This window comes from Pelophylax lessonae (assembly GCF_965119305.1).
Source record: "Pelophylax lessonae genome assembly, chromosome: 8".
Classification (NCBI taxonomy): domain Eukaryota; kingdom Metazoa; phylum Chordata; class Amphibia; order Anura; family Ranidae; genus Pelophylax; species Pelophylax lessonae.
Window position 1 is genome coordinate 273,836,504 of NC_138775.1, and position 20,404 is coordinate 273,856,907.

General features: G+C 42.9%; 1 protein-coding gene across 1 annotated transcript in view; it reads right to left on the reverse strand.

Annotated features, from left to right (window-relative positions):
• Positions 1 to 8,835: 8,835 nt before the first annotated feature.
• The window catches only part of IL12RB2 (interleukin 12 receptor subunit beta 2), a 98,096-nt gene continuing 86,527 nt past the window's right edge, over positions 8,836 to 20,404 (reverse strand). The window contains exons 14-16 of the mRNA XM_082264985.1: positions 16,486 to 16,576; positions 11,605 to 11,704; positions 8,836 to 9,342 (exon numbers count right to left, since the gene is read on the reverse strand). Coding sequence (XP_082121111.1) covers positions 8,899 to 9,342; positions 11,605 to 11,704; positions 16,486 to 16,576 — 635 coding nt within the window. The 3' untranslated portion in view covers positions 8,836 to 8,898. The remainder of the gene's footprint in view (positions 9,343 to 11,604; positions 11,705 to 16,485; positions 16,577 to 20,404) is intronic.

The window sequence follows — 20,404 nt, forward strand, 5'->3', positions numbered from 1 at the left end:
GATGGCTTTCACCTCTGCGAGCAGGATGTCGGAATTGGCGGTATTATCCTGTCGTTCACCTTACTGGTGGTTCGCAGTGATAAGGTGGTTCTTTGCCCCCCTCTGTCATTCCTTCCTCAGGTTATCTCTGCTTTCATTTGAATGAAGACATTGTGTTGCCTTGCCTGTGTCCCAGGCCAACACATCTGAAGGAAATTGCTTTGCATGCCTTTGATGTGCACCGGGCAATTAGGGTGTACCTGGCAGCTACGGAGTCTTTTAGGAAGTCAGACTCACTATTTGTGCTCATGGATGGGCCTCGGAAAGGGTTGTCCGTTTCCTCTACGGCCATGTCTAGGGGTCCATCAGGGGTCAGGTTCCTCCTTCCCCTGTCAAGGTGCACTCTGCTTGAGCACTCATTGATTCCTGGGCCTTCCATTATCAGGCATCAGTGACGCAGGTTTGCAAGGCGGCCATCTGGTCATTGGTCCTGGTCCTCTTTGAGAGTGTATTGTTTTTTTCAGGTGAGCTCCAGTTGTTTTGGTTGAGCTCCTGTTTACCTGGTTGGCTATAGTTGTTAGCCTTGGGAGTTTATTTTCGCTGTTCCCACCCCTCATTTTTAACACTGCTTTGGGACCTCCCAATGGTTAAGAAGATAAGAAGCTGTGTCTGTCAATGAACGAAAGAGAAAATGGGATTTTTGACTTTCCGTAAAATCCATTTCTCTGATGTTCATTGATGGACACAGCACCCACCCCTCTGTGGAGTTGTAATTCTTCTGACACTGCTTGTAACATAATTGAGTACCTATAGCAGGGGGAGGGGAGTATACCTCATAGGAATGCCCAAAGGTGTAGCCAGACCTTTTTTCTGCCTAGTGTCCTACTCCTGTAGGGGGCAGTAAGACCCAATGGTTAAGAAGATCAGGAGCTGTGTCAGTCAATGAACATGGTAAGTCAAAAATCCCATTTTTAAAAATAACAACCATGTATTTCAGTTACCTGCTCTCCTACATGTCTAGACCCTCCTCTCCTCGGGTCCCCTGCCTAATGCCCCCATAGTAAACAATTTGCTATGGGGGTGCACTCGCACCTGACCCCTGCTCTGTGTGTCTGATCCAATGAGGAGGGGGAGTCGATGCTCGCGTGCACATTGCTGGATCGAGATTGGCTCAGGTATTAGGGGAGAGCTGCACACTGAAGGTTTCATGCTGTCATGCATAGAATGCTTGAAAGTAAAAAACCTTCAGGCTTTAGAAACACTTTATTAAAGTATTGATGAAACACTGAGCTTTGCGACTTTTTTTTTTTTTTTTAATCTGCCTGTAGTTTGTAAGGTACACATTACAATGACAGTTCAATATATGCACTAAAAAAAAAAAAATATCTTTGTGGATCTAAACAACTGCTGACTCTGACGCTGACATGAGAAAAATGTGGAGACTGCTGTGTTGGCCTTTTAAAAATCCTGGTTGCCCAGCTATCAGGCTTCGATCCTGTTGAACAAGTATGTAGCAAATCTTTATATTTGCTCTAAATCAGTAACTCGAAATGTATTGAAGTAAAAGTAACAAATGATGCCAGGATAATAACATTTTCAGAAGGACAGTGGCAATGAAAGCCTCCATTTCCCTATTCAGGGACATAACATTTCATGTTTGTGAACCATTTGTTTTGGACGCTAGCAAAAAAAAAATAAGACGGAAGGTCCAGTTTTGCTTGCCTAGTTTTTGACCTTCAGGAGGTTTTTTTTCAATGTAAGATTTTTCATCCTCAGTCAACAGTTGCTGATAATTTCAGGTTTAATGCTAAATCCTGTAAGCCTCTCCAGTCAGCCATCAAATGGTTGGTGATCTAACTGCGACAGCCCTTCTGTGTCCCTGCGGCAGTGCACCTTGATGTGTCTTCTTGTGGGCAGAAGATGGTTGTGCAAAACATTTCCTATCTGGGGATTCCTGCAGAGCTTTTTCCAGGTCCAGAGCTGTGGCCTTCATGTTCCCTTGTCTGAAGACTCTGTGACTACACTGTGTGCAAACACCTGCTCTTTGAGTTATTTCTTTTTAAGGTTTGAAAGCACTCCTAACCGGTTCTGGATACCCAATGACGGCCTACTTGATCTGTTACCCATTTGGGAAGGATTTTGTTGAACAGTCTAGCCATTGACCCACCTTAACAAGTAAAGCACTAGACCAGTAGAGAATGTTCTTACATCCAGGGATTCTACTGCCCAGCAGCTATACTCGCTCTTTAAAACTAAACTGATTAGGGGATTGGAGGACCTTAATTATGAAGAGCTTCTGCAATCGCTTGATTTATTCTCCCTGGAGAAGAGACGCCTGAGGGGGGACATTTTATAAATATCTCAATGGTGATCTCGGCATAGAAAAACAGCTATTCAGTCGAAGGGATTGCATTAGGACAAGAGGGCATACAATGCGATTAGAGGAGAAGCGTTTTAACCTCCGGCAACGTGGGGGGTTCTTTACTGTTAGGGCTACAAGATTGTGGAATTCTCTACCACAAGAGGTGGTTTCTGCGGGTAGTATGGTGGCTTTCAAAAGACTCTTAGACGTACATCTCAAGGATCAGAACATTCAGGGGTATGTGAGATGATTACAGCCACACACACCTACACAGGTTGAACTGGATGGACTATTGTCTTTATTCAACCTCACCTACTATGTAACTATGTAAGTTCTCATTGGTGGGCCCTGCCCTTTTCCCTATTCTGTCTGTACCCCTAATTTGCAGACTTCAAGAAGGGGCTAAATCACTTTAAAGTTCTCTCCACTGTGCTCCTTTCCTTATAGATTGTGTAGAACAAATGGCTGGAGCCTCATGCATCAGCTGTGATGGCCTGCTGGAAGCATCCAGACTTGTCTCTCTGTCTATAATAAAGTAGATGTACTCCCCACTGAGTACAATATGGCAACTGCGTGAAGGGGCTGGAACGCACGTCGGTGCGTTCCACCCATCAGCCATGAGGATCAGCCATTTGGAAGGTCCTCCAGCATGCTGGACACTGTCCTGGTGACCTTGTTGCTTTGGGTCCATTGTTGATCGATATGCTTTTTAGAATTTTTGTGTTTGTGAGTATATCTCTTCTTATTTCTTTTTAATGAACTCCATTTGGGTAATGCATAAGGTTGGTGCACCCTCTTTTTGTTCTTTACTCTGTGAATATCAAGCCTGTGCCCTGTACTGTATGATTAAGATAAAAATAATTCTTACTTGCCTATTTCCATATACAGGTGCATCTAAAAAAAAATGTGAATATCAAAAAGTTATTTACTTCTGAAATTCAATTCAAAAAGTGAAACACATATTTTATATAGATGGGTTACAGACAGAGTGATATATTTTAAGCATTTCTTTTAATTTTGATGATTACGGCTTACAGCTAGTGAAAACCCGAAATTCAGCATCTCCGAAAATTAGAATATTGTAAAAAAGTTCAATATTGTAGACTCACACTCTAATCAGCTAATTAACTCAAAACCCCTGTAAAGGTTTCCTGAGCCTTGAAACGGTCTCTTGGTCTTGTTCAATAGGTTACACAAGGGATCCTAAAACTAGGGCCTTTCAGCTGTTGCCGAACTACACATCCAATGAGGCATTGTAAAACTCCGACATTCACAGACATGACTAGGCATGATGGGAAGTGTAGTTCTTGAACAACTGGAGGGCCATAGTTTGAAGACCTCTGGGTTACACAATCATGGGAAAGACCGCTGACTTAACAGTTGTCCAGAAGACAGTCATTGACACCCTCCACAAGGTGGGAAAGATAGAAGGTCACTGCTAAAGAAGCTGGCTGTGTGGCTGTATCCAAGCATATTAATGGAAACTTAAGTGGAAGGAAAAAGTGTGGTAGAAAAAGGTGCACAAGCAACAAGGATAACCGCAGCCTTGAGAGGACTGTAAAGAAAAGGCCATTCAAGAATTTGGGTTGGTTCACAAGGAGTGGATTATGGCTGGTGTCAGTGCTTCAAGAGCCAACAAACATAGACGTATCCAGGACATGGGCTACAACTGTCGCATTTCCTGCATCAAGCCACTCCTGAACCAGAGACAACGCTAGAAGCGTCTTCCCTTCCACAGTCAGTGATGATTTGGGGAGCCATGTCATCTGCTGGTGTTGGTCCACTGTGTTTTATCAAGTCCAAAATCAGCACAGCCCTCTAGCAGGAAATTCTAGAGCACTTCATGCTTCCCTCTGCTGACCAACTTTATGGAGATGCTGATTTCATTTTGCAGCAGGACTTGGCACCGCCCACACTGCCAAAACTACCAATACCTGGTCACATGATCATGGTATCACTGTGCTTGATTGGCCAGCAAACGCACCTAACCTAAATCCCCTAGAGAATCTGTGGGGTATTGTCAAAAGCAGGATGAGAGACACCAGACCCAACAATTCAGACAAGGTTAGGGCCGCTATCAAAACAACCTGGGCTTCCATAACACCTCAGCAGTGCCACAGGCTGATCGCCTCCATGCCATGCTGCATTGATGCAGTAATTCATGCAAAAGGAGCCCCGACCAAATATTGAGTGCATTCTATACTGTGCATGGACATACATTTCACTAAGCCAACATTTCTGTATTAAAAATCCTTTATTTTTATTGGTCTTATGTAATATTCTAATTTTCTGAGATGCTGATTTTTGTGTGTCACTAGCTGTAAGCCATAATCATCAAAGATAAAAGAAAGAAATGCTTGAAATATATCACTCTGTGTGTAACACATCTATATAAAATCTAACTTTTTGAATTTAATTACTGGAATAAATTAACTTTTTGATTATATTCTCATTTTTTTTTTAGATGCACCTGATTGGAGTACCCAGTAGGACACCCTCCCATCTATTACTTTGTTTACTCTGCATTGCTTGCTAAAAAAAACTTAGGAGTCAGAGCGAGGTGAGGTCATAGAGGAATGACCAATGACCTGAAGGAACCACACTATAGCCCAGGGTCTATGAATATTAACCACTTGCTGACCGCCACAAGTACATATATTGCGGCGGTCAGCCCCGTGCAGGCAAAGTGACGTATGGGTACGTCACTCGCCTGCGAGCCAATAGGGGAAGAGCGCGCGCCACCAGAGGCCCGCTCCCGTCCCCGCTCGCTCACTGTCATCCCCGCGCGAGTGACCGGCAGGTCGGATGTCCGCCGGCCACTCGCGATCTCCTGCTGCAGAGGGAGAAAGGCAGGCGGCTAATGTAAACAAAGCCGCCTGTCATTCTCCCTGGTGTAACTGCAGAGATCATACGATCCTGCTATGTAGGATCGTATGTCTCTGTGGTTACATCAAAAGCCACGCCCATTTACAGTTAGAATCACGCCCCTAGGGACACACTTATCCCCTTGATCACTAATAAAGTTAACCCCTTCCCTCCCAGTGTAATTTTTACAGTAACAGTGCACATTTATAGCACTGATTACTGTAGTAATGTCACTGGTACCCCCAAAAGTGTCAAAAATGTCAGTCAAGGGTCCGATCTGTCCGCCGCAACGTCGCAGTCCCGCAAAAAAAATCGCAGATCGCTGCCATTACTCGTTAAAAAAAAAAAACAATAAAAATGACAAAAATCTTTCCCTTAGTTAGTAAACGCAATAACTTTTGCGCAAACCAATCAAAATACGCTTATTGCGATTTTTTTTTACCAAACATATGTAGCAGAAAACAAATTGGCCTAAAATGTTAAAAAATTTTGATTTTTACATTTTTTTGGGGGAATTTCCTATAAAAAATGTGAAAAATATTGTTATTTTTTCAAAATTGTCGCTCTTTTTTCGTTTATAGCGCAAAAAGTAGAAATCGCACAGGTGACCAAATACCACCAAAAGAAAGCTCTGTTTGTGGGAAAAAAAGGACATCAATTTCATTTGGGTACAGCTTAGCATGACCGCGCAATTGTCTGGTAAAGTCACGCAGTGCCGAATCGCAAAATAGCCCCTGGTCTTTGAGCAGCCAAATCCTCTGGGGCTTAAGTGGTTAAGTCTGTGTCCTGTACTCCAGATTCCAGTGAGGACCAAAAAAAAAGGGTCCTGCACCATTTTGGTGTGAATGCAATGTGAATTCCACCATACAATCTGTATGGCTGAATTCGTATCGCACAGACATCGCATGTGATCTGCACAACAGTGCGGTGCAAATCACATGCGATCTCTAACATCGCACCAATGTGAACCTAGCCTTACTATCACACGTTGATCCTGACGCTATCCCACTTCTTGTCCTACTGTGACAACGATTACTGTATCTATAAAGGAGCAATGTTGTCACACTAGGGTGGAACATGAATAAAAAAAACTACAGAACACCTCCCCTCTCTGTAGTACGAACATGCTTCCTGATAACATAGCTTCAGATGAGACTGCAGAAAGCATACGGGCTTGCTGTAGTAAGTATGGAGCAAATCGGCGCTAATTTCCAGTCTATGAATAATCGCAAATACATTTTTGGATTGCTGGATTTCTGTCAGGGTCAACAGGTTGTTTTTTTTTTTTTTTGCACTAATGAATTAGATCTAAGAAAACACTTTAGGCCTGGATTCGTTTAGACGGATTCCGCTTTGCTCAGTGGGGGTCGCTCTGTTGATCCCAGCTGCGCAGGCGGATGACAGCTCCGTCTCCACTCACTGTGCAGAGATAGACCTGTCCTCCTCTATGGGGAAATCGGATGAAAACGGGGCAGCCTGTCCATTTTCATCCGATCCGATCCGCCCCGCTGGACAGATAGCAAACATATCGCCATCTGTCTGTTTTCAGTGAATCTTGTCAGATCAGATGCCAGCCGGGTGTCAGCGGACACATGTCCCCTAACATCCGCCTCCCCATAGAGGTTAATGGGTGGCCCAATCGGGTCCGCCTGAAAAATGGACAAGCAGACCCGATCAGTCTAATCGTGTGAAAGGGGCCTTAATCTTATACTTAAAGTGATTGTAAACGATCACCTTGTAAAACAACGCATTCAATTTAAAATAGAAATGAAAGGCAAAACATTTGTGTATAGATATTAACCACTTGCCGACCGCTCACATGGCAAAGTGGCTCGCTATCATCCAGCGACGTAGATCTACGTCGCTGGACTCCTCCCCTTGTGGGCGGCGCGCGCGCACTGCCGGAGGCTCGCTCCCGCTGGATTCAGTCACAGCGGGAGTCGGGCCAGGGGGGGGAGCGGTGATGATCACCGCCGCTCTTCCCCGATCGTCGGGGATCGAGTGAGGAGATCCGCCCGCTTGTGTAAACAAAGCGGGCGGATCTCCTAAGTGACAGGCAGGGTCAGATTACAGGATTCAGCATAGCTGAACCTGCGATCTGTGCCTGTGTCACACAGTCACCTCCCCCCACACACGTCAGTAAGTACCAGGCATACATTAACCCCTTGATCACCAATAAAAGTTAACCCCTTCCCTGCCAGCGTCATTTTTACAGTAACAGTGCATATTTATAGCACTGATTACTGTAGTAATGTCACTGGTACCCCCAAAAGTGTCAAAAATGTCAGTTAGGGGTCCGATCTGTCCGCCGCAATGTCGCAGTCCCGCAAAAAAAAAAAAAAAAAAACGCAGATCGCCGCCATTACTAGTTAAAAAAAAAAACAAACAATAAAAATGACATAAATTTCCCGTAGTTAGTAGCTGCGATAACTTTTGCGCAAACCAATCAAAATACGCTTATTGCGATTTTTTTTTTTTTACCAAACATATGTAGCAGAAAACAAATTGGCCTAAAATGTTAAAAAATTTTTATTTTTACTTTTTTTTTTTTGGGGGGGGGGGGGGGAATTTCATATATAAAAAAAATGTGAAAAATATTGTTATTTTTTCAAAATTGTCGCTCTTTTTTTGTTTATAGCGCCAAAAGTAAAAATCGCACAGGTGATCAAATACCCCCAAAAGAAAGCTCTATTTGTGGGGGGGGGGGGGGAGACATAAATTTAATTTGGGTACAGCGTCGCACGACCGCGCAATTGTCCGTTAAAGTAACGCGGTGCCGAATCGCAAAATATGGCCTGTCAGGAATGGGGTAAAATCTTCCGGTCTTAAAGCGGTTAAAAATACGCTCATTGAGAATTTTTTTGTCAAAGACATGTAGCTAAATACATTTTGGCCTAAATATATGACAAAAATTGAATATATTGGATATTTTTTACCTGTAAAAGTAGAAAAATAATGTTATTTTTTCAAAATTGTCGCTTTTTTTTTAAGTATCGCAAAAAATGAAAAGCGCAGATGTGATCAAATACCACCAAAAGAAAGCTCTGTTTGTGGGAAAAAAAGGACGTAAATTTCGTTTGGGTTGCATGACCGCGCATTTGTCAGTTAAAGTCGCACAGTGCCGAATCGCCAAAAGTGGCCTGGACGTAAAGCAGGAAAATCCTCCGGTGGTAAAGTGGTTAAAAAAAAAACAAAAAAAAAACATAAATATCAACCCCCCCCCCCCTTTTAAGTGTTCACATTCCTTCTGTTCTCAGCTGCATAAGAGCTGAGGAAGGAGAAACAGCAGCACACTAATCATCCCAGTGAACGGTTGCGCAGGGCAGGCGTGTCAAGAAAAGTGAGATCATTGAAGGAGAGCAGGCTGAGTTCCCAGCACAGCTAGAGAACTGACAACGATGTGCTCTCCTGCTTAGCGTGGTCAGTTTTTAATAGGAATGCACAGGGACTGGCAGGAACACCAAGGATTTCACATAAAGGAAACAATACAAAGAGAACAGGAGACTTTCTCATACAAGTACATGGTACAGCAGCCACATATCAGGAATATGAAATGTTGGGGTAACAAACACTTTAATGGACCAGAAGAGAGCAAATAAGAAAGGTTCACTGTTAGAGTTTAATGTAGTTTAGGATTTTTTATGAAGTAATCCCTAAGTAGCAATTGGAGTAGTTTTATCCAGAAATCATCGTCAGGAAAGGTCAATCCTTACAGAGTCTAGTTTAATTGTTCCTGAAGCCAAAACCCAGGAGGGCAGAAGGAACTGAGAGTGGAAGAGGTCCTCCTCACTCTCATCCTTGTACACAGTCAGCATGTTTTTGGGCAAAAAGTCCACAGTAATAACGTGATTGACCAAGTAGTCTGATGTTTGCACCTTCATCCCTCCTGCCGCTTGGAAGTCTATTGACTTGTACAGGTTCTGCTCTGCTTGATGCAAGCTAGGCTGTAGAATCTCTGTATCTTCATGAAGGCCTACATCTTTCTCCTGGAGACTTACAGTCTGTATAGGGTTAATGGTGTATGTTGGGCAATAGTGAAACTCCTCTTCGCTGCTCAGCACCTCAATTTCCAGCGTCTCTGCTTCATCGCAGTCCAAGGTGCTGAAGGTATGGCTGGGAAAGCTCATGAGTTTATTCTAGAAAGGGGAGAAACACAAATTCCATTATTTTGGCAGCCAACTGACCTCAAACTATGTACAAAGGTTGTGGGGGTAGATTGAAGTCCAGCTTTCCCTTAAATTAGAAATATAGAAAAAACTTTGTTTTTAGTTTTAGATAGAATAAGGGAGGGTTCTAAAACCCCTGTAAGGTTTATTTTTGCCAACTTTGTCCCATTGGGGAGATTAACCTTCACTTCCTGTCTCATAATCAAACAGGAAGTGAGAGGAAACCTCTGCATATTAAGGGAATCTCTTGGGGGCATGTGCCTGTGTTTTGTAGCTCAAATCAGGCAGATTGGTGCGTTTTTGAAGCTTTTTTGCGTTTTAGCGTGTTTTAGAGTCAGTTCCCACTAAGGCGACAGTACTACTTCGGGGGCGACTTGTCCATTTCCATGCACCACGACTTCGGAGCGACTTGCATGGACTTCACATAATGGAAGTCTATGCAAGTCGCTCCGGGTCGCCCCAAAGTAGTACAGGACCCTTTTTCTAAGTCGGAGCGACTTGTGTCGCTCCTATTAAAACGGGTCCTGTAGCAGTCAATGGACCGCGAGGGAGCGCGACTTGTCAGGCTGACAAGTCACGCTAGTGTGGATCGACACTAAGAGTGTCCTTCTGCTTACATTCAATAAATAAATAAAAATAAATAATATTTAAAAAATATTATACATAAATGATAAATTATATAAATAAAAAAACTAAATTTAACCCGAACCTCTAATCCTAACCCTTCATCCTAACAGATAACCCTAATATTAACCCCCTAACCTTAATATCCCTTTCCTTAATATTGGCTTCTAATCATAACCCAAATATTAACCCCTAACCCTCATATTGACCCCTAATCCTAACCCTTTTCCTTAATATTGGCCTCTTATCCTAACCCTAATAATAACCCCTAACCCTAATATTTACTCCTAAACCTAACCCTAATATTAACCCCCTTCCCTAATATTGACCCCTAATCCTAACCCTAATATCCCCTTTCCCTAATATTGGCCCCTAATCCTAACCCTTATATTGACCCCTAATCCTAACCCTAATAACCCCTTTCCCTAATATTGACCCCCAATCCTAAAATTAACCCTTTTCCTTCATATTGGCCTCTAATCCTAACCCTAATAATAACCCCTAACCCTAATATTGACCCCTAATATTAACCCTTTACCTTAATATTGGTCCTTAATCCTAACCCTAATAATAACCCCTAATCTGAACCCTAATATTAACCTCTCCTTAATATTGGTCCCTAATCCTAACCCTAATATTGACCCCTAATCCTAATATTAACCACAAACCCTAATATTGACCCCTAATCCTAACCCTTTTCCTTAATATTTACCCCTAATCCTAACCCTAATATTAACCCCTTTCCCTAATATTGACCCCCTGATCCTAACCCTAATATTAATCCTTTTCCTTAATATTGGCCACTAATCCTAATAACCCCTAACCCTAATATTGACCCCCTGATCCTAACCCTAATATTAATCCCTAACCCTAATATTGACCCCTAATCCTAACGCTAATATTGCCCCTAATCCTCCTAACCCTAATATTAATCCCTTTCCTTAAAATTGCCCCCTAATCCTAACCCTAATATTGACCCCTAATCCTAATATTAACCCCTAACCCTAATATTAACCTCTCCTTAATATTGGCCCCTAATCCTAACCCTAATATTGACCCCTTACCTTAATATTGGCCCCTAACCCTAATATTGACCTCTAATCCTAGTACCTAATCCCTAACCTAATAAAATAAATACATAAAATTAAGTTAATTAAATAAATGAAACTATAACCCCTAGCCCTAACCCTTAACCTCTTAAAAAATTAAATAAAAAGCGGATGGAAAAAGCAGAAAAACATAGCAACAAACGATGGAACAGATGATATTTTTCTCTATTTGCAATTAAAATGCTTTAAAAAATCTGTACAAAAATGCGCATACAAACACCCAAAAAATGCTCAAAAACGCAACGCTCAGGTGTGAATGCAACCTAAGTAGGGCACCAGGCTTTTGGCGCACCAAGAAATGAAAAAAGATTCCTTAACCACAGTCTTAGAGAACGGGAAGAGTGATAGGGTGGGTTGCAGGATAGACAAGTGCTATTTTCTTTAGAGAAAGACTCTCGTTTCCAGTTTTGTACTCTAGTGTCAATCACTTTAATACCTGGTAATGTTCTAATCTGTGGAAAATCTCATATAGTTTAACAAGCATGTTCTCTGTACGTACCTTGTTGGAGATGCATTCTTTTGCCCACTCACAATTGGCTGGATCAGGGACTGTTTTGGTGCATAAATTTGGTAGAATTTTTGAGAGCAACATAAGTAACCTGGGATAAAAAAAAAAGAAAACAAACTTACAATTAACTCAACAACCAACATTTATAAGATCTAAAAAGGTCACAGTAAAAAGTCAGGTGATATCACACCTCAGTTGCAACAACCAAAAGGAAGATCTTACCAATCCCCCCCTTCCCCCCCCCAAAAAAAGAAAACCTTCTACCATTTACATAGCATGTCATAGCATCAGCTGTCATGTACACGTTTTATGGAGAAATGAGCAGCTCCACCCACTTGTAAAAATCCAGAAAAAAATATCCCCGTAGAACAGTGGTTCTCAACTTCGTTCCTCGGGACCCATTAACAGGCCAGATTTTAAGTATTACCTTGGGGAGATGCAGACTAGAATACTGCAATCACTGAGCAGCAAATGAGATCACCTGAGATGTAATTTAGTTATCTTGCAAACCTGGCCTGTTGGTGTTCCCCGAGGACCGGAGTTGAGAACCACTGCCGTAGAAGAAGGACCCTTCCAATCTCTGATATGAGTTGGATTTTTCTGTTGATGACAAATATATTTAATTCTGCATTTTACCAAGTGTAGCTTCTATTTTCTTCCTTTCCTCAAAATTACTATAAGTCGTCAGACTATTAGAGCTCTCCGCTAACCTCCACATAACATCTACAACAAAATATAGCACACTCTATTGCGCCTCACCTTTACAAATATATATATATATATATATATATATATATATATATATATATATATATATATATACAAGCTTTAGAATTGAAGCTAAGGGTAGGTTCACATCTGTGTGGGTGGTTCCCGCTGGGTCCGCACCTGTTTCTGCAGCGACAACCACCCGCACAGAAAAACACATCCGGGTACCATTGTTCCTATAGGCACGCTGCATGCATTGGAAATTGTTCCCGCATTGCCCCTGTGGTTCCTGTGTAGGGCTGCGATTTTTAACATACTGCAGGGACCTTTTCCCTGCATTTCAGGAGGCACGGCAGCCCACTCAGATGAATAGGCTGCCGTGCCTGCAGAAAACACGGCTCGCAGAGCCACATATGTGTGAGCCTGGCCTAAAACCAATCTCATTGTGGTATGATGCCATATGTGTAATTGGCCCTGGTACCCTGGAATTGGATGACCCAAGCAAACAAACCACTATAAATATTCCTGCAAGTTACCGACCCTTGCAATGAGTCTCTGGTATTAGAATAAGGGCCACAAAAAATAAAAGGGACACAATACAGTCATAATACTTTAGGTGCTACACAGCTTATCAAAGTATACAGTATATCTCCCTACTTCTGTGTATTGTCACTTGTCAGAATAAGCCCTTTCATGTCCAACACCAAGAGAGCACAGGTCTCCCTTTTAAAGACCCTATGTGCAGGTTCCAACTAATACATTTGCCATAAATGCTCACCATAATACCGTCCACACTCCTCTCCTGTACATACTTCTCACCATCATACTCCCCTCACTCCACACCTGTACATACTGCATACCATCATACCCTCCACACTCCTCTCCTCTACATACTGCTCACCATCATACCCTCCGCACTCCTCTCCTGTACATACTGCTTACCATCATACCCTCCGCACTCCTCTCCTGTACATACTGCTCACCATCATGCCCTCCTCACTCCTCTCCTCTACATACTGCTCACCATCATACCCTCTGCACTCCTCTCCTGTACATACTGCTCACCATCATACCCTCCGCACTCCTCTCCTGTACATACTGCTCACCATCATGCCCTCCTCACTCCTCTCCTCTACATACTGCTCACCATCATACCCTCTGCACTCCTCTCCTGTACATACTGCTCACCATCATACCCTCCGCACTCCTCTCCTGTACATACTGCTCACCATCATACCCTCCGCACTCCTCTCCTGTACATACTCCTCACCATCATACCCTCCTCACTCACTCCTGTACATACTCCTCATCATCATACCCTCCTCACTCCTTCCTGTACATACTCCTCATCATCATACCCTCCACACTCCTCTCCTGTACATACTCCTCATCATCATACCCTCCGCACTCCTCTCCTGTACATACTGCTCACCATCATACCCTCCGCACTCCTCTCCTGTACATACTCCTCATCATCATACCCTCCTCACTGCCTCCTGTACATACTGCTCACCATCATACCCTCCTCACTCCTCTCCTGTACATACTCCTCACCATCATACCCTCCACACTCCTCTCCTGTACATACTCCTCATCATCATACCCTCCTCACTCCTCTCCTGTATATACTCCTCACCATCATACCCTCCTCACTCCTCTCCTGGACATACTGCTCACCAACAAACCCTCTGCACTCCTCTCCTCTACATACTGCTCACCATCATGCCCTCCTCACTCCCTCCTGTACATACTTCTCATCATCATACTCCCCTCACTCCTCTCATGTACACACTCCTCACCATCATACCCTCCTCACTCCCTCCTGAACATACAGAAAATCCATTTCTCTGATGTTCATTGAAGGACACAGCACCCACCCCTCTAGGGAGTTTTGTTTTTTTCTTCTGAAACTGCTTGTAACAAAACCGAGTACCTACACTAGAGAGTGGAAGTATACCCCCTGGGACTGCCCATAGGCGTAGTCAAGTTTTTTCTTGCCTAGTCTCCTACTGCTGTAGGGGGCAACATAACCCACGAAGTCAAGAAGATGAGGAGCTGTGTCCGTCAATGAACATCAGAGAAATGAAGTTAAAAATCCCATTTTTTTTTTTGCAGAGATGTTGTAAAACCACCTCTGTGCTGGTAATCTTCATGTTCTGTCATGTTAGGTCACAGGTGTCAAACACAAGGCCCGTGGGCCGAATGCGGCCCCCCAGGCCATTTCATGTGGCCCTCGCACCTCTCCTGCAGCTGCAGCAACCCCCCTTGTCTCTGCCCCCACCTTGTCTCTGTAGTCAACAGCAGAGAGGACATAACTCCTTTGCCAGATCCTGCACTCCTCTGTGCAGCTGTAGAAAGGCTCCTCTTGGCCCCCCCAGGACATGGGGTGCTCTGGAGATCTAATCCTACAGATATAACCGGCCCTTTGAGGGCAACCATAATGCTGATGCGGCCCACAATGAAATGGAGTTTGACATCCCTGTGTTAGGTGGTTGCTCCGACCCACAATGACTCAGTGAACCCAGTACAACCTCCAGGTGATTTATTATGAAACTGACTTTACAGGAAACCTTTACCGTGTTTCTAATGAGCACATACTGTATGTTGAGCTGTCATTGTAATGCTTCTTTCTCTCCTATAATTTTTTCTTTTCCTTCTTACCTTGTCTGTCGGATTATCCTAAAAAAAAAAAGAAGCCACACGCATACGCAGCACTATAGTACTGCTGGCTGATCCACTGCTGCACACCAGGTCCCACACCGCCATCTTCCTTTCTGACTTCATCAGGAGCCGGCTGTCTCTTCCTGGTTCAGACAGCAGGCCCCCTGATGAGTCAGCAGGTCCTCCTTCTTTTGCCGCTATGTTGCAGCTGATGCCTCTTGGGATATACACCTCACATATCCCAGCCTAGGCATCAGTTTCAACACAGTGGCAGGAGGATGATGGACCTCGTGGTGTGTCACCAGGGGGGCTTCTGTTTGAACCAGGAAGAAACAGAAGGCTCCTGATGAAGTCAGAAAGACAGGCCTTAGGAACTAGGTAGAAATTGAGGCAAGGACCAGGGTGTAGTATTAAAATTTTTTTAAAAAAGCAATAGTGGGAAAAAAAAAAAATCTTTTCAGATTACATTGCTCTGTAGGGAGAACGTTTTTTGTTTATGAGTAAAGGTCAGTGTTAAGCCCTGTTCACACCTGAGCGTTTTTCAGCTCATAAAACGCTCATGTTTGAAATCTCAAAACGCCCAACAAGCAAAATTCCATTCATTTCAATGGCCCCCTGTTCACATCTGAGCGTTTTGTCACCTGAAGCAAAACACCTGAAGCTCAAAAAAGTACATGAGCTTCTTTTTTCACAGATTACAGGCGTTTTTGTTCCCACAAAGTTGGGAGCATGAAATTGTCCGAAATGTCTTGGTATGCTGATACCTTATGAATTCCCTTTACTGGAACTAAGGGGCCAAGCCCAACCCCTTAAAAACAACCCCACACCATAATCCCCCCTCCACTAAATGATTTGGACCAGTGCACAAATCAAGGTCCATAAAGACATGGATGAGCAAGTTTGGGGTGGAGGAACTTGACTGTCCTGACCTCAAACCCGATAGAACACCTTTGGGATGAATTAGAGCAGAGACTGTGATCCAGGCCTTCTAATCCAACATCAGTGCCTGACCTCACAATTGCGCTTCTGGAAGAATGGTCAAACATTCCCATAGACATTCCCAAACCTTGTGGACAGCCTTCCCAGAAGAGTTGAATCTGTTATAGCTGCAAAGGGTGGACCAACTCAATATTGAACCCTATGGACTAAGACTGGGATGCCATTAAATTTTGTGTGTGTAAAGGCAGGTGTCCCAATACTTTTGGTAATATGGTGTACATACTGGTAAACAGGCATTCCCTACAAAGCTAAAAATAAATTGCCTTTAGTAACATTTTCACAAAGTTTAGAACATACAATATAAAAGTGACAATCGGGAGCCTGTAGGATAGCCTCCTGAGCACTGTAACAGTCAAATGAGTGATCACAATTTTGGGAAGAAGCCCATGCAACATCTTGCATTGCAATTCTTTTTGAAAAGGCCAGTGTGTGGGGGGGTTAAGGAAAAACTAAAAGATAACTATAAAAAAAAAAAAAAAAAGAGAAATGCATTCTCATACGTACCTTTGCTTCAGGCTTAGGAGAAGAAACAGAAAAGATGCTAATATAAGTACAGCAAGGAGCGTGTAAACAATCACATATTCATCTTGTGGAACTGAAAAACAAACAGAGAAAGGAGAATGTAATCCCTGATACCCACACAGACCTATCACAGCGACCGATTCCCATCAACCACTTAAGCCCCGGAAGATTTTACCCCCTTCCTGACCAGGGGGTAGTTTGCGATTCGGCACTGCGTGACTTTAATGGACAATTGCGTGGTCGTGCGACACTGTACCTAAATTATTTGACGTCCTTTTTTCCCCACAAACAGAGCTTTCTTTTGGTGGTATTTGATCACCTGTGCGATTTTTTGATCATGCGCTATAAACAAAAAAAGAGTGACAATTTTGCAAAAATAACAATATTTTTCAAATTTTTTTATATGAAATTCCGCCCAAAAAAAAAAATGTAAAAAATCAAAATTTTTTTAAATTTTTGGCCAATTTGTTTTCTGCTACCTATGTTTGGTAAATTAAAAAAATCACAATAAGCGTATTTTGATTGGTTTGCGCAAAAGTTATCGCCTTTACTAACTAAGGGAAAGATTTTTGTCATTTTTTTTTTTTTAACGAGTAATGGCGGCGATCTGCGATTTTTTTTTCGGTACTGTGACATTGCGGCGCACAGATCGGACCCTTGACTGACATTTTTGACACTTTTGGGGATACCAGTGACATTACTACAGTAATCAGTGCTATACATATGCACTGTTACTGTAAACATGACACTGGGAGGGAAGGGGTTAACTTTATTGGAGAGGGAGGGGTTAAGTGTGTCCCTAGGGGCGTGTTTCTTACGGTGATTGGATGTGGCTGTGTGTGTAACAGCAGAGATCAACGGTCCTACATAGCAGGACCAAGTGATCAGTGCTTTTACACAGGGGAGAATGACAGGCGGCTTTGTTTACATCAGCCGCCTGCCTTTCTCCCTCTCTACCCGACGATCGCGAGTGACCGGCGGACATCGGGTCCGCCGGTCACACGCGCTGGCTTCTTCGGGTACGGCGCGCGCTCGCCCCCTGTTCGCTCCCAGGCTAGTGACGTACCGGTACGTCACTTTGCCTGGGAGGGGCTGACCGCCGCCGTATATAGTCGGGCGGCGGCCGGCAAGTGGTTAACTGGCTGCATGCTTTATTTCAGGTCTGCAGCAGAAGAAGGAAGTAAAGTTAAAGCGGAGTTCCACCCAAAAGTGGAACTTCCGCTCATTTGCTTCCTTCCCCCGCTCCAGTGCCACATTTGGCACCTTTAAGGGGGGAGGGGTGAACGGGTACCTGTTTTTGACAGGTACCCTTCCTCACTTCTGGGAGACGGTGCCACGGCACCGTCCCTCGGAAGTTTGGCCCACGCCGCCGAGCCAATCCGAATGCGCAAGGCTTCACTGCCAGGTTCCCTTACTGGCAATGGCAGCGGCATCAGCTGCGGTGCCGACATCGCTGGACTCCAGGACAGGTAAGTGTCTTAATATTAAAAGTCAGCAGCTACAGCATGTGTACAGTATGTGTAGCTGCTGACTTTTCATTTTTGGAGGTGGGAGCGGAACTCCGCTTTAATGGATGAGCATGACAGCCAGGGAACGTAGTAAGAAAAATACAAATGTCATTATTTGTATTCAGCCAGGGAAGCTCTCTGGGATCGAAGATGTCTCTGGAAACAATTGGCAACTACTATGTCTTATCCCAGAGCAAGTGTGTAACCACTTCTGGACCACAAGGATTTGCCCCCTTAATGACCAGGCCGGTTTACTGCGTTAACTGACAATTGCGCGGTCGTGTGACGCTGTACCCAAAAAAAAATTGATGCCCTTTTTTCCCCACAAATAGAGATTTCTTTTGGTGGTATTTGATCATCTGTGCGATTTTTATTTTTTGCGCTTTGAACAAAAAAAAAAAAAAAAAAAGCAAAAATTCTGAAAAAAAAAAAAAAACAATATATTTTTCACTTTATAACATTCCCAAAAATAAAACTAAAAAAAATCAAAATTTTTCATCCTTTTAGGCCAATTTGTATTCTGCTGCAGTTTTTTGGTAAACAAAATAAAAAAAATCCCAATAAGCGTATTTTGATTGGTTTGCGCAAAGGTTATCGCATCTACTAACTATGGGAAAGATTTATGTTATTTTTATTTATTTTTTTATTTATTCTTTTACTAGTAATGGTGGTGATCTGCGATTTTTAGTGGGATTGGGACATTGCGGCGGACAGATCGGACCCCTAACTGACATTTTTGACACTTTTGGGGGGACCAGTAACATTACTACAGTAATCAGTGCTATAAATATGCATTGTTATTGTAATAATGACACTGGCAGGGAAGGGGTTAACCCAGGGGTGATCAAAGGGTTAAGTGTGAGCCTAGGGGAGTGTTTTCAAACTGTGGGGGAGAGACTTGTGGAATCAATACAGAGACCTGTGTTCCTATATAGAAGGATCACAGGCACTCTGTGTTAATTCCAGAGAGAAGAATGGTCAGCTGTGTTTACAACAGCAGACTGTCGTTCTCTCTTAGCAGGGAGCGATCGGGGGTGCCGGCGGCAATCGCAGCCACCGGTCTCGTGAATCGGCTACCTCGTTTCCTAATGGGGGCGGGCGTGCACCTCTGGCCAGATCAGTAGCAGAAATATATTACTGTAAATGATTTCATTAGCGCAAGCATTTATTTCTGCTACTATCACACCTATATATGTCTAGGGGTATATATTCAGACATATATGTCTATATATCCCCCCTATACACATGTTCAGATGTTTTGCCTGCCTCAAAAGAACCCCAAAAAATGCCAAAAAAAACGCTAGCGTCAAAAAAAAAAATGCCCAGGTGTGTTTTTGCTGGCATTTTTTGGGGAATTTTGGAGGCAGGCAAAACATCAGAACTTGTGCACAGTACTACTATACACAAGTTCAGATGTTTTTCCTGACTGCAAAGAACCCAAAAAAATGCCTGCTATTAAACCGGCAAGGTGTTACAGCAGAGAAGCCATATTCCTGTGCTTAAAGTTTTCTAATACAAACGATCTTTTTTTTTCTGGTTCTGGACATGCTACAGAGCTGAAACTTCACATGTACACTTTTTAGACCCCCCAGATACTAAATCCAAAGTAAAAATCAAAAAATCTCTTTTTTTTTTTTTTTTTTTTTAATTTTTCAATAATTGGCTTTTTTATCAAAAATGACAATTTTTAAGAACTTTTTTTGTGTGATTTTGTGTCTGGGGGGTCTAAAAGGTGTACCTGTGAAGTTTCAGCTCTGTAGCATGTCCAGAACCAGAAAAAAACATCATATAGGTGTTAAAGTTAAAGGAGGCTCCCGAACCACATCCCTGTTCTACTGAAAAATTATCTTTTTTTTTTTCATGGTTCTGGACATGCTACAGAGCTGAAACTTCACATGCACACCTTTTAGACCCCCCAGATACTAAATCCAAAGTAAAAATAAAAAAAATCTCTTTTTTTTTTTTAAATTTTTAAATTTTTCAATAATTGGCTTTTTTATCAAAAATGACAATTTTTAAGAACTTTTTTTTGTGTGATTAATAGTTAATGGGGCATGACCCAGAACCCTAGGCACTTTTTAGGGGCATTTATTGGGTTTTAGGGCTTAAAAATGGTGTTTTTTGATTACAGAAGTTCGGGTCCCATTGATTTCAATGGGGTTCTGAAATCCGAACCGAACTTTCGTGAAGTTCGGGTGTTCTGGTCGAACCGAACTTTTCAAAAGTTCGATCATCCCTAATGATGATAAATAGAATCCATCTGTGTGTAATCTCCGTATAAATGCACCTGCACTGTGATAGTCTCAGAGGTCCGTTTAAAGCGCAGAGAGCTTAATGAAGAACAAGGAACACACCAGGCAGGTCCGAGATACTGTTGTGGAGAAGTTTAAAGC